Genomic DNA, 23,918 nt, shown 5'->3' with positions numbered 1-23,918 from the left:
TGTATTAGTTTGCAAAATGGCAAAACTAATAATTAATTCATATAACAAAATTAAATGATATAATAAAATAACTACTTATGATTCTTTATTGTTTTCTGAAGAAAAGGATTTTTATTCTCCCATAGTCTATATTTAAGTATATTTTATGTCCACATATAATCATTGGACCTTTCTACAGCAATGGAAAATTTCTTTTGATACTCTTTCTCTTACATGGTAGCAAAAAGTCCTGAACACATCTTCACAGTGCTGCAGAATTGTGAAGAACACATGCTTCTCTAATGTGCAGCTTCCAGTAAATGACCACAGTTAAAATTTGACTCCGTCAAGAACTGTTATTACATGACTTCTCTGCTATGCAAACCGTGCTAGTAACCAAACTCAATTTGATTTAAGCTAATTGCTTATCTTACACTATTTTTTAGATGTACATACCAAAATCTACTCCAACCGTAACAACAGTTTTACATGAGAAACTTAAAAAAGGATGTCTTTCTGTATATGTAATGTTTCAAAAATGGTCAACAATTTTTACATTTTGCCTTAATTTAAGGATTTCTTCCAATGACATAACCTTCAAATGCCAATGCACAATAAATGCTTTAGGTGTTTCCAAAGCCTCTAAAATCTTTTACAGACACCTTTTCTTAAGAATAACAAAGAACGATACAGATACATAATAAGCCTTAAAAATACCTGAGAGGTCTTGCCTGGGGATTGCCTGCTTCTACATATGGATGTAAATAATCCTTTATGTAGAGGTCAGCAGCACTATTAGAATGGGTGCAAATGAGAATCCTGCTGAAATAAATGGTGCAAATAAAAAGAATGACACAACACAAAGCTAGTCAAGCAGTATATAATACCAAAAGAGCAGTGGCCATCTTATATGTCCATTTCCCTCACCCTGCTCAGTCTTCACCAAGGACCCCATGATGTCTTTAGGAGAGACTTCCCCCAAATAAATTTTAAATCTGTCTGTAATAAATATTTTAAACCCAGCTCTTTGAGTTCTAACATACCTAACCCTTAGCAGACTTGAAGATTTGGCAGCTATGTTAAAAACTCTCATTGTCTACATTGCCAGTTTCTAAAACAACATATTCTAAGAGAATACAAACTTCATCACTTTGAGGTCTTGCTCTTCCTTTAATGATTAAGAGCTGGATAAACTGTCTCGTTGGCCCTCATTCTATCTTTAAAACAAGAAGAGAAACTGTGTCTGGCTAAGGAGACAGTAATGCCTCCTCCACTCACCTGGTCTCCTGCTGCTGCAGGATGTGCTTGACGGCCTGAGCCAGAGTGAAGGTTTTGCCTGTCCCGTAGGGTCCAATGATGAGAACAGGCGGCAGCTGGATGGAGAGAGGAGTGGTGATGGCCAGGACAGCTTCTTTCTGTTTTGCATTTAGTCGAGGATCTAATTGCTCATCCCACTGTCTGTAGAAAATACAAACATGCACATCAATATTGTCAGTTTCACCGACACACCTACACAAGTAGCACAGCATCTACAATAACCAACACTTATGCTAACACCTCTCCAGATTACAGTCAATGTAATCTCTTCTGCAAGGAATCAAAACTAACCTGAGTTATATACTAATCTAAAGAAAACAAACACTTGTAGTCTACTTGCTGGCAATACTTCAAAATACCAAAAAAAAAAAAAAAAAAAAAAAAAACTGCTCCCCATAATGGGGAAGCTGTAACAGAATACAAAAAAACAACTATCTAAATTTCTACTGCTGACCTACTGGAAGATCTCCATCCAGGCCTGGAACACAAAGAAAAGGAAAAAACCCACATCCCCCTGGTTAAGAGATATTTGATTAAGTAACAGATTGATTAAAATATTGATTAAATAGCAGGGTTTTTTTTTAAGATAACAAACCCAGATGAAATGGCGTATTTTCTGGTATTTTCCCACATATGCCATCCACCCACACAGCTCCTACTGTTCAGAGTGACAACCACCTACAGCCCATGTGGCTGTGTAATGAACCCGCTCCCACGAGCGCCCCTTCCGACATGGTTATGATTTGAAGATATCAATGGACACCAGATGCTGAGGCAGGTGAAAGTAAAGAATCAACGGCATTCTTCTTCACAACGCCAACCAAAATACTAATGCTGCAACAGCTATGGTAAAAGTGCTGAGATATGAGCTAAAACAGAAGGGTGTGTGAAGATATCAGCTAAACTTGTCAAGTATCTGTGGAACGACCAAAGGCAGGAGGACAGAGTTGAGACCAAAAGTCCCTCTTAGTGAGGAAGGAAAGAGAACTCTGACCATATACTACATAAAGCACCTTACTTCAGAGTCCCTCTGCAATGGCCAGCTTCTGCAATCATAGCTCTTCCAGTGCCTGGCAATGCTCTATCTTCTATCACAAAAGAAGAAATGAGCTCTAAGTGACCACCACGTCCAGACCCGACATGAGGCAGTCACTGGCATGGTTACCCACAAACCATCCCCAGCACCGCTTTCCTCTGCCTTTCTATTCTACAGAGCCTAGCTTCTGGAGACCCAACTCTGGCCAGTCTGACAGTGGAAGAAGTCTCTCAAAACAGCCTCCACATCTATTAAAACAAAACAAACCATCAAACAAACAAATAATGCTCAGTGTTTTGGGTTTTTTGAGTCAAGAAAGCCCTATTCATGTTTGTGCTCCTCTGGTTGCAAAGAGCACAAGGTAAATAAATCTCGAGCAGCCAACACAAACCCAATGAACAACAAGCATCAGAAAACAAAGCAAAAAACAAAACTCCCAACATGTTATTATAGGCCAGGAGGAAAGGTGATGTGGTCTGTGACAACACTATTGGCCTTTGCCCCAGTCCTGGCTACCTGACTCTGGGCTTCTGTAACTCAACTTACTACAGAAGCTCAGCTCAGAAAGCAGTTCCACACACCCACCCAATCTGACACTGCAATTCCAAGATCCCCTGCCGTCTATAACCTTCCCTCTGTCTACAAAGGTAAGACATGGTACTAGACGGCCGTCCTAAAGCCAATGATACTTTGCATATGTTTGCATCAACTAAAACACTCTAAATCTAAAGTTGTTTGGAAAAATACTTGAGCATCAAAAGTTTAATCCACTTTAGCTTCTATTTCTATATTCTCTGATGATTTTAGGAAAAGACATTACTTGAATAATACACATTAAAAAAACAAAACAACACATACCAGCCAGCCATTTCCATCAGCATGAGTTACAAAACGCTAAAGATATAGGACTCTGTATATTAACTACAAAGCTAAGAGTTTAACAACAAACTTAAGGAACAATTCTGTAAATTTGTCAATATTATTCCTTAACTATGGAGACCATTCTGATTATCAACTGTTTTAGTGTAAGGGACTCAGAGCAGATCTGAGACTTTGTTGATGTCAGCTATCTCTGCAATTTCTGGCAATAAATAATGAATACGTAAAGAAAGCCAGAATCTGAAAGCAACTATCGTCATTGTCCAACCACTGAGTAAGAAAGCAACCTAAGCATGCATGCTGCAGAGCCTTGTCTCCACAGCTGAAAACATTCTATCCAAGCTTAGTTTCAGGGGGAAAAATTTTTAAATGAAAAAAAATTCTTTCACTCCCAGCACTATGTTAATTCAAAGCCTTTCCTCCTCTGGCCCGATTCATTCCTACAATTAGTTCATAGGCTACATGCTCAAGAATGACTTTTCGGCTTCATTGTCTATCTAAAAGCTCCCAAGGTTCAGTTGAAGAACAGAAGGAGGGAGAAGATGAGCAAGGAAGTCTGGACTGCGAGGGGTTGGTCCATCCACTGAGACAGTGTGCCTGAGCTAATGGAAGCTCACCAAATTCAGCTGGACCAGGACTGAATGAGCATGCAATCAAACCTAATTCTCTGAATGTGGCTGACAGTGAGGGCTGACTGAGAAGCCATTGATAAAGGCACTGAGACTTGTTTCTACTGCATGTACTAGCTTTTTGGGACCCTAGTCTTTTTGGATACAAAGTTTCCTAGGTCTGGAAGTAGGGAGGAGGGCCTTGGACTTCCCATAGGGCAGTGTTCCATGCCCTCTCTTAAGGAGGGAGGGGGAGGGAGGAGGAAATGCAAATTTTTGAATGGAAAAAATAAAAAATAAAATAAAATAAAATCCCTGTGATTCCAGAAAAGGGTTTGCATGGCTACTGGCATCTCAGGTCCTAGACACAGGACCCTCCTCTACTATTCCTACTGTAGTGGGCAAGCCTGGCCCTGCTTGAAAGCATCCTGCTCTGTGACAGCTTCTGGCACTTCTGCACTTAACAGCCAGCCAGTAGCACTGTTGGACACAATGAGCAAATCAAGTCATAATGCCAAAAGCTTCACTAGGCTGAAATTAATATTAACTTCCTCTTTAAACCTGAAATTAACATTAACTTCAATGTACAAGACTCTCTTGATTGTCAAAATAAGTAAGACATGATCTCATATTTTACAAAGCTTGGAGTTCAGGAAAAAAGTTGAAATGTACACAACTGACAAAAATTAATTTAGAGAGATCATGCTGGAAAGCCCAAAACTGGCACAGCAGGGACTCAGTAAATAGGTGCTGAAATAATGAAACAGAAGCATCCTGCTCATCTACTTGAAGAGTGAGCACTTAAGCTGCATGTGACTCTAAAGTACCAAACGATCTTCAAAAGGCTGATCCCGATCAAAGACTGGTCAGCAGAGGAAACCATGCAGCTGTGAACAGAGATGAGGAGGTAGAGACACACAATGAGTACACAGCATCAGGGTCACATCAATGTATTTAAGCTAACAGACTAGACTCTTAAATGATTAATGATGATGGATTCTTTGTTGCATGGATTTTACCATAATGTTTAAAAAGCTTTATAGGAATAACAAAAACATAAGGAGGTAAATAAGTACAGGAAGGCATAATAAGTGTCAAGACAACTGAATGCACCTAGAACTGGGAATGAGAAAAGACGACAGGACTAGAAGGCAGTCAGTGAGAAGCTAGAACAGAGCTCAGCATCAGGTTCTCAGACTTTATCCAAAGATCTACACATGATGAAATGCCATGGTTATTTTAAAAACTAACTTTGAAAGAAGTATTTAGGTTGGGTCAAACAACAGAGATACAGACAGCAGGATGAAAGATCAACAGAATGTCACCAAAATAGTTCAAGTATAACCTCAGCACCAGTTATAAGAATGGAAAGAAAGAGATGGATGCAAAGCTCAACCAAATGAGAGCTGGGATGTCCCTGAGTTTCTATGATCAGATTACAATTACTTTCAGGACAATGAGCAGCAAAGTCACAGTAAATGAAGAATGTTGGGAGACACGCAGACTATTGCCTGTTGAGAAACGTGGCAATAAAAAGAAGTGGGGTGAGGCAGTAATAGAAAGCTTGTACTAAAATGTGTATCATGTTTTATTCTGTTTTTAGGACCAGAAGCAATGGAATATTGAATGGACTTGGATGTCTTGATCCTTCTAGGCCTGATCTATAAAAATGTACCATCTGGTCCTCTGTGTTCACTCTTTACTTGTCAACAGTAATCAATCACTAAAGATGCCAAGACATCCATCAGGAGGGCACAGGACCACCACTCTGCCCAGTGGCCACCCAAGCATGTCTTTATGTGTAAAGTCACTTAGATACTTTCCTAAGGTCAAGTGAGCTAGGAAAGCAGAAGTTAATGGGACAGTAACCAGTAACAAAGAATACTTACACAGCTGCATTTCTTGGGACAAACCAGCAGTAATTCATTTAACTTCAAGTGGAGCTAACAGTTAAGCAGATGGCTATTTGCACAACCCCTAACTTGACAGCAGTTTCTGAAGAAATATTTCTGACCTCTCCCTCCACTTTGCTAAATCACAACACCATCTACGTCCAAAACCGTTGTATCTATCTGAACCACTACAGAAAAGTCATGATTGTCATGTCAGAATTCCATTTGGAACTATCCCTAAGCTGCTCAGTGTTCTATCAAATTGAGATCACTGAGAGAAACCACAGAACTAATCTCCAGTCTGAATGTCAAATGTCTCGTTCATCTCCTGAAGAACACAGACAAGCTGTCTAACAAAGGCAGGCTTGAGCTCAGTGTACTAGCTTGCACTGGCAACCCCAGTACTGGGGAGACGGAGGCTAGAAGATTACCACAAGTTCAAGGTCAACTTGAACTACCAGTCCAGCCTGGTTATAGTGTGAAACACTGTCTTAAAAAAAAAAGAAAAGAAAGAAGCGAGCAAGCAAGTGTGCTTGAACTGATACAGGAATTCAATTTAATATTAACATCCTCCTTTTTCTAAGAAATCTCTTTTCATACCTGTTGGGACTCCAAGGTATGGTAGGAGTCATACTGATGTCTGGAAACAAAACATCATTGTCCTTAATTCTGTCTAGTGCATAATGCATTTCACAGAGGGGTAGTCGATTCAACTGAAACTGAAGTTCAACCTGAAATACAAAATGAACGTTTTTAAAATAGCTTTTACACCAACATCACTATTGGCAGTGCACAAAAATACTTCATGGAGACAACAATTTGCAGGACAAGTTTAGAGCTTCTTTCAGACTATGATTATATCCCATGGGCAGCATTTGTTAGGCACTGTAACAAGCAGTTACCATGGATGACCTTGTGTAATGATACTAACAGCATACATGCTATTACTGACCTCATTTTACATACTAAGAACCAAAATCTTATAAATGCTAGATAAAGAGTGTCTGAGCAGACCATGCCCATGAAGAACACATTTGATAACAAAAGAACAAGTGTGTAGTATCACATGTTGAGTGATAATCGACCTTACAACCCTGTACAGACTGACTATGAATGATGGTCTATTTCAAAAAGACAGGCTAGCTTTCCAGTTAAATACAGCCAACAGGGCACAGGCTTCACCTAAACACCATTAGTGCAAAAAGAAGGGAAGCAGACAATGCTGATCCAGTGGCCCTAGTCACAGCAGCTTTAAAAAAAAAAAAAAAAAAAAAACCTTACTCTTTCATTGCAAATGTCAAACGTCTAATCAGAGAGTTCAAGCTTGTACAAAACTAGAACATACTACATGTTCCTTAAATTCAAAAGGTGACAGAAACTGCAATTCTAACTACCCAGGATAATATGCCTTCAAAGTCAAGTGCACTTCTGGTCGGCAGGGGAGAACAAGCAGCAGGCAACAGCTGACACTGGGGTGAAGACACTGGGGAAGGCACTGCCTGCAAACATACCTGTGTGTCACAGTCAGGCTGAAGATTAAGCTCTTCACAGCATTCCCTGGATATCCTTAAAAATATATAATCTTTTGTTTTTTCTTCAATAGTAGCTTCATAAACCTTCTCTTTGGTTCCCTGGTTCTGTACTAGCTTCTCTTTAGGGACTGGTAATAAATAAACAGCATTGACTTTGGTCATCACCAGTCGTCCAGCCAAAGTATCTTCAGAAAGGGTTTCGGTAAGCTTAAAACGACCAAAAAGTTGTCCATTCTGAGCATACTTTGCACCCCCAGAAACTCCAGTGAGCATGAAGCTTGCTAAAATCTGCAATTGCACTTTAAGGTTGAACCTAAATCGAAAGCAGAAAACTAGTTTGAGTATTTCTCATCAAAACCATAAGAACTAAAAAATACAACAAAGAAATTCAAATATAAATATATGGAAATGTAAAATTCTGTATCAATTTCATTGTACTGAATTAACAAATCTATATATACTATATCTTTCTTTCCTATATCCAAGCTGAAGACAAGTTATATAAGCATAAAGTAATATTTTTAATAATTTTTAGATGACTGAGTGTGGCCCCTGAGTGGGCTCAGTGGGTAAAGGTGCCTGCTGCCAAGCCTGGTGAGCAGAGTTCAATTCCAGAACCCGTGTGGTGGAAGCAGTAAGCTGACTCTGAAAGCTGTCATCTGACCCCATATGTGAATGCTGCCTCTCAGCACATACACATGCACAAGGACATATAATTCTTGTGAGTCTGAGTAAACTACAGGTGATTTTTAATAAGTGAAACACATTAACTAATAGGTAAACCTGTTTGAATATAGTTGAGATAATTAAGACTTTAAAATTACTGAAGCTAGGAGGAAAGGCACTGAATTAAAACTACAGTGGACTTTCAGCTGAGGGCTTGCCAGGTAAATCTTACCAAAAGAATCTAACCAAAACATTTCTCTCTCGGTAATGATAATAAATAACAACCAGAATAAAAGTGTATCCAGTATTACAAAGAAGTGAGTCTCACGTGGGACATTCACTGTGTGGAAAAGAGCTCAGCCTATCTTAGAGACAACAATCGGGACACTCATGTACATGTGAGTATGAGAGAAGGTGTACTTGAAGGTGTCAAAGACTCAAAAGTTGTTAACTTACACAGTTAAAGTATTGGCAAGGTGTGGTGGTTCACAACTCTAATCCCAGCACTTGGAGGCAGAGGCAGGCTGATCTTTGAGTTCAAGGTTAGGCTGGTCTACAAAGTGAGTCCAGGGCAGCCAGGGCTACACACAAAAAACCCAGTCTTGAAAAATAAAAAAAGAGGAAGGGGGGGGAGGGGAGGGGAGGAGGGAGGAGGGAAGGGAAGGGAGGGGAAAGGAAGGGAAGGAAGGGGGAGAAGGGGGAAAGGGAAGGGGGGAAGGGGAGGGGAGGGGAGGGGAGGGGAGGGGAGGGGAGGGGAGGGGAGGGGAGGGGAGGGGAGGGGAGGGGAGGGGAGGGGAGGGGAGGGGAGGGGAGGGGAGGGGAGGGAAGGGAAGGGAAGGGAAGGGAAGGGAAGGGAAGGGAAGGGAAGGGAAGGGAAGGGAAGGGAAGGGAAGGGAAGGGACTGCCTCTAACACAGCTGCCCAACAAGACCTCTCTCTGTTGCTCAAGGTCATGTCCAGGCTTCTAAAGTCTCCCTTCAAGAGTCACACCCTCCAGGGACTCTCAGCTACCTAACTACCTCCATTGCCATCCAAAATCAGCCACCTTCTCAAAGCCCCAGTGTGCCCTCATCTTACCTTCTAACAGATACCTTTGATCCTGCATTCTCCATGCCCAGATGTGTAACACCGAATAACCTCTGACCTCTCCACCCGTGACTCCAAATCAAATCTTTCTAACATTATGCAAAAAGGCTCCATCATTCAGTTATGTCTCCAAGCCAGAAGCTGAGTTACATCCACTGTGCCCGTCTCACGAACAGCCATTCCCCCCACTATATTCTCACAAAGCCCTAATTTCTAGGGGCACCATGGGTCCCTACTACTGATTAGGCCATTTTCAACTCAACATTTTTAACCTATGTTACTATAATAAACTTTGAACATGGCTTTCTGTCATGTTTCTATCACCATATACTAAACTCTCCTTTCAACCACTTTATTCATGAGAACTAAGCCCACAGCCTGACAGCAGCAAGAGAACCTGTTGTGACACTGACCAGTGCCTTGACACACTAGAAAATAAACACCTCAAAAAACAGACTTTCCTGCAGGAGACTAGCCGCATGCTAAAGATGCATGTTTAGAATTTCTAGTAGAAACCACTACTACTAATATCTCATCTTCCTAAAAGATTGGCATGCTAAACTAAAATTCCAGTCATAGCCTCCATCAAGTATTAGAACAGCTCTGCCACCTTGGAGCTGGAGAGATGGCTCAAAGGTTAGGAACACTTGCTGCTCTGCCAGAGGACCCACACCCACAACAGGCAGTTCACAACCTCCCATATGTAACTCCAGTTCGGGGATCTAACACTCTCTTCTGGCCTCATTGGGACACCAGCACTCACAGACACATACGGAAACACATAGTTAAAAATCTAAAGAACAGGACTTTGAAACTTAATAATTCAAATTCTTTCCACTCTTGCATACCACATTTTGAATCAATCTTGAAGCCAATAATCTCAACCTTCCCAGGAGGCAATGCAGCCACCAACATTACCAGCTGTTGTAAGCCACTTGTGTAGCTGATAAGAAATGTGATGAGGACCAATGCCAGCATTAGGCAGGACATGTCTCTGAAGCTATATAGCAAATTTGATTGCATGAGATTTTTGCACTACATGAACAAGAATCAGCCTAGTAAAATAAACTATTTGGAGTTTTTAGACATTTTAGATTACACTGAGTTTGGTTTGCTGATGCAGAGTGGAAAAGGGAGGTAACCCACGGAAGCTGTGCTCATGGCTAGGATGTGACACACATCCTACTCCCACACTAGGCCTGCCGGGCAGGAGCGCACTAGGTAGCCAGGCATGGAGACCAGGTAGGTTTGCACTGCACAGTTCAATAGAAATCACAACTTCAGTTAATGTCTAGTCTTTGCCTTTTAAGATTTATTTTTATTATCTTTAATTATGTGTATGTTGAAAGCATAAATCAATTTATGTCAGGTGTTCTCAGAGGCCAAAGTGTTGGATCCCCTGAAAATGAGGGTTACAGGCAGTTGTGAGCCACCTGATGTGGGTTCTGGCAATAAAACTTGGGTCCTCTGCAAGAATAGTACATGGACTTAACCTGAGTTATGTCTCCAGCCCTAAAGCCTTATTTCTTTAAAAATGTATCTCTCAGAACTGAACATATTTCTTCCAACGTAGGATCACTGAATGCACATCAACATGTGGCCTAAATTTGTTCTTGTTTTGCTTTAAGAAAGAAACAAATTCTGAAGAATCTGAAAGCCTCTGTAAAGTCAGTAAGATGAAGTGTATTGTCCTTAGCACCTACATGTCACAGGCTTTATAAACAGTATCTTACTGTAGCTGGGGTTAGATAAGAAATTGCTAGGTGGCCCAAGCTGGCCTTAAACCCATGACTCTCCCTTGCCTTTGTCTCCTGAGTGTTAAGATTACAAATGTGTAACATCAGGACCAAATGTCTGGTAAGCTAGTATGCTTTTGTTTTTGTTTTGACACAGGCTCTTACTATACAGCCCTGCCTGGCCTGGAAGTCATTGAGCTCCACCTGATCTGCCTCTCAAGTATCCAAGTGCTAGGATTAAAAGCATGGACTCCAAGTCAGGCATCAGCCCAATACTCACAGAGTGTTCTTTCCTAAGAAAAAGGAATATGATATTGGGAACAACACACAAGCATATTCGTGTGTTAATAAATTAATTTCATCAGAACACAGTACAGTCAAAATCAATACATGCCTTTAAGATTTATTTGCACAGATGGGAGGCCAAGGAAGACAGCTCAACAGGTAAAGTGCCAGGATGACCTGAGCTCAAAACTCAGAATCCACCCAAAAATGGGGTGCAGTAGCCCACACTTGTGACCTCAGTAAGTGCAAGAGATAAGAGAATCAGCCAGAAGCTTGAGTATACAATGCGGAAGCAAAACAAGAGAAACCCTGTCTCAAAACCAAGGTGGAAGGAGGGATCCCAATCCTGAAGACTGTCCTCTAACATCACATGTACACCTGGGCACTTGACAGTTACCAATAAATGGCCCAGCATATATCTGTAATATGAGCACTCAAGAGGAAATGGGTAAGAGTGACAATTCTAGACCAGCCTATGCTACACAGCAAAACTCTGCTCCCGACAGAGCAGGGAGATAAGAACACAACCAAAAGAGCAATGGCAGAATCCCAAATAATGAAAATAAAGTATACTGAGCTGGCACATCTCATGTGAGGTACTCTGAAAGGTCCTATCACATTTAACCACAAATAGAGTGACACAATGTACTTTTACATTTTCGTTTGCTCTTTGTTTTTTTGTGTATGGTCCTAACGAGCATTCTGAATCTATTATTAATGATAAGACAGCTTACAAAAAAGTATATAGGTTAGACTATATTTAAAAGGAAAAACAGTTACAAAAATATAATCATGTTTCATTGAGGTTCAATTTTAAAGATTCATCCTATTTTACCTAAACAGTAAAAATTATTTTCAAAATAATGACCTTTGCAATAGTTTTACTCACTCACACTTTCATTTAAGACTACATCTCTTACATTAATCAAATAATCTTTTGCTTTCAGCTCTTCATATGTGGCTGTGGTCAAAATATAAAAGATGACAGAGCACTTATAAACTTGTAACTTTCAAAATATGTGGCTTACTTTTGTCTTTGTACATTGATTCAACAAATATTCTCTAAGTGTTTGCAATAGCCTCCACACACTGCAAAGTGTCTCAAGATTGAGAACTGGTTTTATACGGCAAAAGTGAGCACAGCTGATCCCAGGAGACATTCAGTGAGGTACTGTGAAAAAGAGCCGGGTACTAAATACAATTCTTTCTTTCTGGTTTTTTGTTTGTTTGTTTTGAGCCCGGTTTCTCTGTAACCCTGGCTATTTCCTGGAACTCACTTTGTAGACCAGGCTGGCCTCAAACTCACCGAGATCCACCTGCCTCTGCCTCCCAAATGCTGGGATTAAAGGAATGAGGCACTACCGACAGCTTCCTAAACACAATTGTTACTAGCACTTCCAATAAAGATAGAATACAGAGCGCCAAGGGTGCTGGCTCATACCTGCAATCTGACATGCAAGAAGCAGAAGCAGGACTACTGAGAGTTCAAGTCCAACCTGGCCTACATATCGAGTTCTAAGTCAGTCAGGACTTCATAACAAGACCCTGTTTCGAAGCTAGCTGATTGGTTAAATAAAAACAGCTAATGGAGAATAATTATTTTAAAGCCCATCTTTACTTAAGCGCATCTAAACTGTAAAATTTAAAACACCACTCTAAAGGTAGACCAAGGAGAATAGAGAAGAGGAGGAGAGGAGGGGAGGAGGGGAGAGGACTGGAGGAATAAAAGGAGAAGGAGGGGAAGAGTGGGGTGAAGTAGGGAGGAGAGGAGGGGAAGAGGACAGGAGGGGAGGGAAGAGGGAAGGAGAGGAGGGAGGAAAAGAGGAAAGACAGGAGGGGAGGGAAGAGAGGAGTAGAGAGGAGGAGGGAGGTTCTCAAAGAACTTACTTGCTGACTTCTTTATACTGGGCTATTTCCTCAATATAAAGCAGGTCGTGCAACCGTGACTGATAGTTTGCCTTGGTCAATGATTTGTCTAAAACGGACTGTGTAAACAGCTGGTCAGCAGAAAGAGGAATTTGGTATCTGATCAGAAGGCTCTTCTCCAAATCAGTAGTTTCATTAGGTTCGAAATCTACGATAGTCTTAGAGGAAGCATCCCAGCGCTTGGCTGTGGTCACCAGTTGCTGCTTTGCATGCATCAGGTACTCAAGATCTAAAGGAAACAAGGAACATGTTTATAAAGGAACACAGGATTAAATTCTCAAGTGAATAAGTACTTATTTTTGTAACAGAGTTTCATATACTAGAGCTAAAATCCTTAAAATAAAATAACACAAAACTCATTGAGAGAGTACTTTTCCCATGCCTGGCATCTTTGATCATTTTAACAAAATAACATTGTTAGGAATCCACGTGAGAACATCTTTTTATACACTGGCTATCTCGTGCCACAAATAGTTACTTTTCAGTTAAACATTCAGAACTTAACTCTTCAGCCAAGAGACCCTGACCTGCAGGAGAAACCTGACCAATTTTCCTTGTATGATGAAATGTACCGAGTGGCGGACAACAGTCACTTTTCTCCTCACCCTGCTAGTACCTGCCCCATGAGACAAAGAGAAGACCCAAAGTCCTGAAAGTGTCCATCTTTGTGTGGCAAAGCGCAGAGAAGCTCTTTGAAGGTCACCTTGCTACCAGCACCAATCTGTTAGAAGATACAGGTGTACAACACTGCCAACTCCTTGGAACATGTGATAGGAAGTCGTTTGAATGCCACTTCCCAAAAGGCCATGTAAAACTCAGCAAATTATACTATAAACAGGACACAGTGTCAAAACCAGAACTGTCAGATTCTGGCATCTTTGATAGAGTCGTACCATAAACAGCAAACATGAGAGTCACTACCTGAGACTTACTGGGTGCAGCATGTCCGCCCAGGAAAGCAAAACATAGCCAAAAGTTAGAAAGTTGTCTAGCTAACTCATCAGGCAAAGGTTCAGAGTTCAGGGGAAGTCACCTCAAGCTGTCTCTGAATCAGAACAGGTGCGACTGCAACCTCCCATTCAGTTAGTAATTTGGCAAGTTTGTTTATTTATTGATTATTTTGTGGTGTTAGAGATCAAGTCCAAAATCCAACGTTATTCTACCACTGAACTACACCCCAGGCTCTGGTGCTGCAACCTCTAAATATCACATATGCATTATAAATACACATGCAGCCATTCACAAAGAAATTTCACAACAGTGGCAAGTATCTTAGTATCTTTTTGTTTGTTTGGGTTTTTTTTTTAATCCTAGTTCTTAATAAAAATATATAAAGGCCCTAAGTTCTAACTTTTGATTCTTGTGAAAGCATTTTTGTAAGAGTATTGTTATTCTCAGACAGCAACATAACAGCAGTAAAGATGAACTATCCATTAAAATTATACTTCAAACTACTCTAGGGGCTGGAGAGATGGCTCAGCAATTAAAAACACTCTTTCCAGGACAAGAGTCTGAATTCCAGCACACATGACAGATGGCTCACAACCAGCTCCATGACAGCTGACACCCTCTTCTGATACCGATGGGTACAAACACACATGACATACTAACACACACAAATACATACATACACACACATATATAAGTAATTTTAAATAAAAATTACTCTGCAGTGGATCATTGGTAGCCTATGTTTTTTATCTCAGCATTGAGCAGATAGAAAGGCAGGCAAATCTCTGTGAGTTTGAGGCCAGACTGATCTACAGAGTGAGTTCCAGGACAGCCAGAAACACAGGGAAATCCTGTCTTGAAAAATTAAAGGGAGAGAGAGAGAGAATGAGAATATAGAAGGATGTCTAACTGCTATTGTAAGGTGGGAAATTTACATTTCATTATTACATTACAGATTTTATTTAAGTAATTTAGACTATACTTTAAACCACACATTCTTGTGTCATTTAAAGGTCACTGGCTGTTTCGATGTTCCTTAAGGTGCTTGGGAAAAACAGACCAAAAATGGTATCCTGAGAATGCTATGGAAAGCATGTTAAAATATACAGAAATCAACTTCTCTACTTCTGCCTGGAAGTATTTAAACTTCGGGAATCGGCATAAGCGGCAGTATTTTTTTGACATTTTATGTAGATAGTGCCATCATTTACACTTTGGTTTTAGGAATTTCTTAGTGTCTTGAGCAAGTAGCATCACAAAATTTTCAAGCAATGTTAATTTTTATCCCATTTCACTTGGAGGTGTGGGACAGGATCTCACTTAGTAGCCCAGGTTAACCTAGAACTCGTGGCTGCTCCCCAAGCACTAGGATTAGATAATGAGCCACCATACCCAGTGTCTTGTTAATGACTATGTAGGAGGGAAAGCTGCAGCAGCAGAGAGGAGGCACCTGAAAACATCCTGGTGTGCCAGCCTCAAAAGGTCATGCTTGTGACTGGCTGGTGGCTCCTGAAAAGCTTTACAGAACTACTTCTCTTGGGAGCCTGAGTCAGACTTCTGCCTCTCTGTTCTTCATTCTTTCCTTGTGTTTTTTGTTTATTTGTTTCCCTCTGGGGCGGGGGGTGATTTTATGTTGTGCAGAGAAAGTCTTCCTCTACAATACTCTATAGCTGGAAACCACAGTCATTACCCTGCTTCAGTCCCTCAATTGCTAGGATTACAGGTGTGAGCCACCACACCTTGCTCATTCCTCTTATCTGAAAAAGAAACTGTTAGCTGTGTAATGACTCACTAATTTACAGTGCTTAAAGGTCATTACTTCTAGAGACTCTCCATTTATGGAGAAGAAGGTAAGGTGCCCTATGAGACGCTGGACACACCGGCATCTACAAGTGTGGTCACTGTCATCCCCAGCTGTAGCTCCTGCACCTGCGATCATCAAAACCAGACTGAGTAAGACTGCTGCGCAGCTCTTCCGCCACAGTATGTGTGTCCCCTCAACCTGTACCAGCCTAAAATGAATCACACACCGGAAAGATAAAAAATGAACAAACTTGGACAATAGTCACAAATCAACTTAGAAGAGTTTAACAGTGCTTATTAAGACTATTCATGGGAGCTGGAGAGATGGCTCAGAGGTTAAGAGCACTGCCTGCTCTTCCAAAGGTCCTGAGTTCAATTCCCAGCAACCATATGGTAGCTCATAACCATCTATAATGAGATATGGTGTCCTCTTCTGGCATGCGAGCATACATGGAAGGAATGTTGTATATAATAAATAAATCTTTAAAAAAAAAAAAGACTATTCATTAACCAACTCTTGTAATAAAAATCTCCAAGCAAACCTGACACCAATATAGAAGGCACTACCTTGAGGTGTGGCAAGTAGGCAGAAACTGTAAATAAATTTAAGAGAAATCCATGGAGAATCAAACTGGACTATGCCTAAACGGCACTTGCTTAACATGGGTGTGATACTGAAATGGATCCTCAGCATCGCAAAATCTAACAGGATATAATTAACACCACAGAAGGGCTGCCACTCCCAAAACTAGCCAACTCTGGGCTACAGAGATCACTCAGAAGTTAAGAGCACTTGCTGCTCTTCCAGAGGACCAGATTTCAGTTCCCAGCAACCACATTAGGCAGCTCACTGTCTATAACCCCAGCTCCATGGAATCAAAGGCTCTGTCCTCTGAGGGCACCTCCACTCATCTGTGCATACCCATATGCAGACATGTACACCTACATGTAATTGTAAAAGAATAAAATAAATAAATCCTTTTACAAAATAGCCAATTCAACTAGAATGGCTAGTCTGACACAAGAAATACTTCCCACTATCCTTAGGCTCTCTGGTGTTTAAGATTAAGAGCCTGCTCGCATTCCAGCCACAAAGCTACTACCCATATAATACAGTATCCAAAGGAAAGCTTTGCTTTGAAATATGAAATGCAATCAATTTAAACAGTGTCTTTAATGGGGCCTGGAGACTATACGAGAAGATGGTGAGAGGAAAACAAAGCAGAGGTGGCCCACAGGATTCAATAAATGTCATTTATTAAAAGCAGTTCTATTTATCTAAAAGCAAGATAAAATGTTTCCTAATTTCAAAGTTAGACACCACACTTTTCCTTAGAAGACCAAAGTTTTGGCTGTTCACATTAAATAAAACCCAAGCACACACAACTCCAACTAGCACTCCTGCTCCCCTCTGACTACACTCCTCTCCCACACTGCTATCCAGAGGCAACGTGAAGCATTTTTGGCTGTGCCAACCATTGGCCTCTATTTTCTCCCGCTTTAAGAGCCTAATAAAAGCTGAAATACACACACACACAAAAAAAAAAAAAAAAAAAAAACTTGCAGACAGTGGTGGTGTGCACCTCTGATTCCAACACTCAGGGAGACAGAGGCAAGCAAATCTCTGTGAATTCAAGGCCAGTCTGATCTACTGAGTGAGTTCCAGGACAACCAGAGATTAACAGAGAAACCCTGTCTGGGGGTAGGGGGAAGCCCCACATAACCAATGCCAGGCGGCGGTGCACACACCTTTAAAATCCCAGCACTCAGGAGGCAGAGGCAGGTGATCTCTGAGTTCGAGGCCAACCTGGTCTACAGATTGAGATCCAGGACAGCCAGGGGTAGACTGAAAAACCCTGTCTCATTGAGGTGGAGGGACTCCCCACATAACCAGACGGAAGCAGTGAAAGCAGAGGGCAGCTTCTCCATGTGCTGTCATTCACTACACTGATCTTTAAAGACAAACTTTAAAACCCTCTTTTTCTAATGTTTTGCTGATCACACAATATTCATGGATTGAAGATAAGTGTCCTTGAGTTTGCCATCAACTTTGGCAATGGGAAATCATTTTTAAGGTAGACTAAACTTTGTGGTGATGTTATCATGTCTTGCTAGACTCATGGCAGAGAAATGAATAGCATGCTTCCAGATTCAAACCTAAGACTAAATCATAGATATGCTGCTTCCAGACATCCAAACCACAATTCCAAATCAGCATCTCCAAACTCTCCCATCAGTGGAAGCCACGTATATAGCATGCAAGGAAAGCTTGCTAACTTCCTTCCCTTGCAAGTGCCTTTTATCACACATTTTGAGTCATAACTTCAAGCTTACCCAAAGACAATTTTAGTAAATAGCTTATTTTTCTAAGCCTCAATAATCAAGAAAGCAAAAGAAAAGGAAAGAAAAGAAAAACACAGTTGAAGTAACATTCCTCCACAACAGTTAGGAGGTTACCATATAACTACAAGAAGAAAGCCATTCCCCCATGACCCATAAATGGACACTGCAGATAATAATAATAATGTGGGAAAAAGAAATCAAGCTGGAGAGATGGCTCAAGGGTTAAGAGAACTGACTGCTCTTCCAGAGGTCCTGAGTTCAATTCCCAGCACTCACGTGGTGGCTCACAACCATCTGTAATAGGATCTGACGCCCTCTTCTGGCCTGCAGGCAGACATGTAGAGCACTCACACATAAAATATAAACAAGTAATTTTTTAGAGAAACCTATGGAGTTGTGTTTTTAATTCAACTCAAAAGCTAAATTAATTAAGGAAGAAAGGTTTTTTTAGTCCAATAATTAAGAATGAGCTAGGAAAATACTATTTGTCATACAACTGGACTATGAATCTCCGAGTCACACGAAGGCAGTCAGTCTGAAGGGCACAAACAGCCTTTAGTGGGTGAGGCACTAGAATTGCGGGAGAGAGTGGGCAGCATTCTTAACCATAGGGCTGCTGGGGATGTCAGTGGAGATGGCCCAGAAGAGTCAAGTGTATAACTCATGGAAGAGGACTACTGTCCAATATTATTTAGGGATAAACTTGTTACCAGTGTACTGGCTAGTTTATGCCAACATGATGGAAGCCAGAGTCATTTGGGAAGGAGGATTATCAATGAGAAACCGCCTCCATCGAGTGACCTGTAGGTAAGTCTGTAGTGCATTTTCTTAATTAGATATTGGTGTGGGAGGGCCCAGCTTACTGTGGGTGGTGCTACCCCGGAACTGGTAGTGCTACCTCTTTCTATAAGAAAGCAGACTGAGCAATCAATAAAGCAGCCTGCTTGGTGGCAAGTGCCTTCATCCACTGAGTCATCTCACCAGCCTGAAAATAATTCCTTTAAATGCCTACTATGAGCTAAACATGCCACACTTATGTCAAGTCCTTACACTCATCTAAGGAAGGTACACCAGCTCCATTCTCTTAAAAAGTTTCCTCATCAAGCTAGGAGATATTAAGATCTCTACACAGTATAGACACAGAGACAAGGGAACTCACACTGTAGACCAGACTGGCCTTAAACTCAGAGATCCACCTACCTTTGCTTGGGATTAAAGACATGTACCACCACCACCCGGCTTCCCTTCACTTTTTATTGTAGACATTTAACACCCATTAGTGTGGATTCTTAACATTTCTGGGGAAACAAGCCATGACTATTAAAGCACTGCTCTAAAAACAACATCCACCTGGATGCCAAGGAGGAGTTCCTTTTCTTCTCTTTCTTCAATTCCAATCTCCCCTAACTTGAAACAGTGCAGTTCTGAAGTTCTGTGAATGCAGTCAGGTCCATTCCTAGAGGTCTGCCCATGACCAAGTCCTCACAACACCTATAATTTTTACCATGCAGTCCTTCATAAGAAGATTTATTATACCCTCTGCTTTTATTTGTATTTTATCTACTGGCATATCTATCTTTGGCAATGGAAATTAACGTATTTTTTGTTCCTACTGAGAAAATGACAAAATTACATACAACCAAATAAAATGTAAATGAGATCAAACAAGGCAGAAAATGAGATAAAATGAAGCCTGGGTTGTAATAGCAAACACAAAGAAGATATCGCCTAGTGACAAAACCTTGGCACAAATGTTACAATGAAGGCCAGTCATGGCCACACAGACTTGTAATTCCAATACTGGGGAGGCTGAGGCAGCAGACTTGTGAATTCAAGGTTAGCCAGGGCTACTTCGTGAGTCACAGTCCCAGAAAAATGGATGGATGGATGGATGGATGGATGGATGGATGGATGGATGGATGGACTCATTAACCTCAACTTATAGGGGAAAAAATAAAAAGAACAGTTCTACTGCCTGGTTACCACGTCCAAATTATAGTATCCTAGCATCTGCTCATGAAAAAAAAAACTGTTCCAGGTTCTAATGAGTAGGACACTGGTACTTGGGGTGAGCATCCTCCACATTGTAATTACTTCCAGTCAGCACAGTCCCAATTCATACAAATACTACACAGTGTCATTAATGAGATCCTTTATCATTTGTTTAATAAATTAAAGCACCTATAATCCAACCAAGAGTCACAGAAGAGTGGGCTAGCATGCCCTTTCCTTGTCCTGTTAGATTTAGGCATCAAATCTAGGTACAGGCACCACCAGCAATATACAAAGCAAATCAGCCACAGCAGCAAGTATGCAGGTGCTCCTGTGCTGAAACCAGGGACCCTTCCCAAGGCACCGAACAGATCCTGCTGAGATACCCTGCCCTCCTTAAAAATAGTGAAGGCACACACTGACTTAATACTGATATTGAGGGCTTTCCTTCAGAGATAATGTAGTAACATCAGCAAAGCTAGCTCAACAGTCAGGAAATGGAAATAGACACTGTAGGTATATACGTCATTACCCTTAGAAAAACATTCTAGTCAAACAAATACTAAAAGGTCTGACTATGCTAAAAACCATCTGACTTTAAACATGAGATTGCCAGAGCAAAATATCCCTAATAACCTACTCGTGTGAGGCAATTTTAGGGGACTTCAAAGGAAGATTTGCCTGATAACTGCAAGAAGAGATCCAAAGCACAACCTGACCCGTTTTATGGTCATTACACAGTGAGTAAGTCAATTAACATGGGAATTTTTGCTTTTTATTCCTTCCCTATTTGTGGAATATTTAGGGGTCAATACAAATCTTTTAATCTTGCCTTTTAACACATTGTATGGGGAAAAAAGTCTAAATATTACCTTCTGTAGAAGCTGCATCAATCATTACTCTTTGCATGAGTACTGGCTCCAATCCAAAGTCGAAAACTATGGTTTGGCGAAAAGTTCCAAATATTTCTGTGTTAAATGCTATCCCGACTTTATACACGTAATGATCTAATCCATTTTGGGCCATCTTTCCTCCTATCCATTCTTGACAGTTTTCGGGGACTTCTTGTGATACCTGGGTAGTACTATCTCCGGCAGATATGGCAATGATACTAAAATGAGGACGATGAGCATCATAAAGCAATGCTACCCGATACAGCATTCTTGCAGGCTACAAGGAAGTTAAAATAATTCATTGAGTACAAGGGGGTAAAAATTCAGTTGTAACTGGGCTCTTCAATGAAAATATTCCCGGAAGGATCTGCTATTCCCCATGTTTCTAAGGTACTATGTTGTCCAACAAACTGTGCTCACAAGCTATTTAAGCAAAAAAAGAAAAACAAAGACAAAAAAGAATGGTTAAAGCAAAGTTTCTAAAATGATATACGTATGCTACGTCATCAGCCTCCCTGGACCTTCTGTATACATTCATCTTTCCCAGTGGCAATATTTGCCATCTTGGGTGAACCTCTAACTGTGCTTACAGAGCCTCACATAGGAAGCCTTCGAAGGAGGATGGTTACCTCTGAGAGCACTGGATTGGGTTCAGGGCTGAAGCTAAACATTCCATCTCAAGATGCAGATGGTGCCAAGAAGAAATACCACTAAAAAGAACACAAAACTTCTCCACCAAATATATTCACTGAAATGGTTAATTCTACTCCAGTCTTAAACTGTGACCATCATAATTTAAGATGAGAAGCAATGCAGAAAACGTCTCATATTGAAAACCCCTCTCTAGGACTGGGGATATAGCTCAGTGGTAGAACACATGCCTAGCATGGGCAAGTCCCAGAAAACACAAAAATAAAATAAAAATACACATTATTACAAAATTTGTGGCTTCATCAAATAAAATACAAAAATAGGTTTTCATTGAAAAAAATCTTAAAACTGCCAGATTAAATAATTCAATTAACAATTATTTAATTTTAAGCCATGAACCCCATCCTATGTTCCAAGTTAAGAAGGTAATATATGTCAGACTTCTTTACCAAGTAAATAATAAGGTGTCCTACACAGATAAATGAATCTTATTTCAAAGTAGAAAAAAGGACATTTAATGACTGAAATACAGAAACTCACTTTGGCACAATAAAATGTACTCCGAGCAAAACATTTTTAACACTCTCTTAATAGACATTTAAAATTCAATAAGCTTCGAGAGACAGAACAAGCCTGATATAATCTCTAATTAGCATGGGGTTCATACCTTACAGGTCAGAGCAAAGGTCCATGTCTGGTGGGATTTTTTGGTGTTGACGGTGACCGACAGGTCAGGGCTATGCTCCACCTCAACTCCCTCTATGCACTCGCTGAGCTGGAAGCAAAGAGTGATTTCATTATAGTCTGAGGGCAGAAACACAAGTGTCAGCCATGAGCACAGACACAGCGCTTGCTGACTGATGACCAAGGGATTTCACACACTGCTTTCCAGCCATTCTTACAAGAGTGACATGCAATGCAGACAGAAAGAAATTAACAACCAAAACCTGAGAATCAAAACCTTCCTAATGAAGGTCATTGCTGTAGGAGCTGCATACCTCCAGACAAATGTTCATCTTAACAAACAAGCCGGCCGGGCGGTGGTGGCGCACGCCTTTAATCCCAGCACTCAGGAGGCAGAGGCAGGTGGATCTCTGGGAGTTCGAGGCCAGCCTGGTCTACAAGAGCTAGTTCCGGGACAGGCACCAAAGCTACAGAGAGACCCTGTCTCAAAAAAAACCAAAACAAAAACAAAAACAAAAACAAACAAACAAACAAACAAGCCATCTTATGTTACTAAAAACACCACTTTATTAAGAACATGTTCTCAGCCAGGTGGTGGTGAGGCATATATCTTTAATCTCAACACTGGGAGAGAGAGGCGGGTAGATCTCTGTGAGTTCAAGGCCAGCCTGGTCTACAAAGCAAGTTCCAGGACAGCCAGGGCTACACAGAGAAACCCTGTTTCAAATACAATAAATAAAACAAACAGACAAACATCCATGTTCTTAGTAGACTGAAGAAATAAGCTATAATTGAGCACATGAGAAAGCAAAGATTAAAGCAGAACACTGCTCAGAGCAAGAGCAAGAGCAAGAGGAGTAGTTAGTTCTTACCACTTTCTCAGGAGACAGTGAGCTCATCCACTTTTCAATCAAGGTTTCCATGTAGCTGCCTGAGAGCTGTTTATTCTCATTTTGCTGCTTCAGTTTTATTAACCGTGAGGCGTATCTTTTCTGCCACTCTGCTAATTCTTCCTGGGAATGTGCTGAAGTACACTGTGCACCATACCTACAAATTCCTTGCTCTAAAAACCTAAGAGGAATGAGAAAGTGTTTTATATACATTCAACCTTTTTTTTGGGGGGGGTCTTTCAAGAGAGGGTTTCACTGCATAGCCCTAGCTGCACTGAAACTTACTTTTTTCTGATCTCAGGCTGCCTTCAAACTTAAGAGATCCACCTGCCTCTGCCTTCCAAGTGTTGGGATTAAAAGCATATGCCAACACTGCCCAGATTGTTCAACCATTTAAGGATAACTTTTACCATTTGCCCTCTGCCTCCTCAGTACCAAGAGAAAGATCTTTTGAGAGGCCAAATTTATCACTGTTAAGTCCAATGAAGGGAGAAGAGGGTGGCAGATGAACATTCACGACAGTCAGAGTGTCAACCCCAACACCAATATGCCCTGACTTCATGCTCAAGAACACGACAATCTTTTATTTTATTTATTTTTGGGGTTTTGTTTGTTTGTTTGTTTTTAGACAGTGTTTCTTTGCATGTTGTTGGTACCTGTCCTGGACCTCAATCTGTAGACCAGGCTGGTCTTAAACAGAAATCCACCTGTCTCTGCCTCCCAAGATTGAAGGCATGCACCACCACTGCCCAGCTCATTAATTTTTTTTA

At 40.9% G+C, this 23,918-nt stretch overlaps 1 protein-coding gene across 6 annotated transcripts in view; it reads right to left on the bottom strand.

Moving 5' to 3' along the window:
• Positions 1 to 23,918, bottom strand: part of Helz (helicase with zinc finger) — a 153,132-nt gene that overhangs the window by 69,843 nt on the left and 59,371 nt on the right. For 4 of the 6 annotated variants that reach the window (XM_057773581.1, XM_057773578.1, XM_057773580.1 and 1 more), the window contains 8 exons: positions 23,131 to 23,329; positions 22,242 to 22,349; positions 20,903 to 21,200; positions 12,903 to 13,170; positions 7,223 to 7,556; positions 6,312 to 6,442; positions 1,258 to 1,437; positions 697 to 801 (listed from right to left, as the gene is read on the bottom strand). In XM_057773581.1, coding sequence (XP_057629564.1) covers positions 697 to 801; positions 1,258 to 1,437; positions 6,312 to 6,442; positions 7,223 to 7,556; positions 12,903 to 13,170; positions 20,903 to 21,200; positions 22,242 to 22,349; positions 23,131 to 23,329 — 1,623 coding nt within the window. The remainder of the gene's footprint in view (positions 1 to 696; positions 802 to 1,257; positions 1,438 to 6,311; positions 6,443 to 7,222; positions 7,557 to 12,902; positions 13,171 to 20,902; positions 21,201 to 22,241; positions 22,350 to 23,130; positions 23,330 to 23,918) is intronic. The other 2 variants (XM_057773583.1, XM_057773584.1) reach the window with 2 other exon arrangements.

This window comes from Chionomys nivalis, chromosome 7 (assembly GCF_950005125.1).
Source record: "Chionomys nivalis chromosome 7, mChiNiv1.1, whole genome shotgun sequence".
NCBI lineage: Eukaryota > Metazoa > Chordata > Mammalia > Rodentia > Cricetidae > Chionomys > Chionomys nivalis.
Note: the sequence above shows the minus strand (reverse complement) of the source record. Positions and strands in the feature narration are given on the sequence as shown.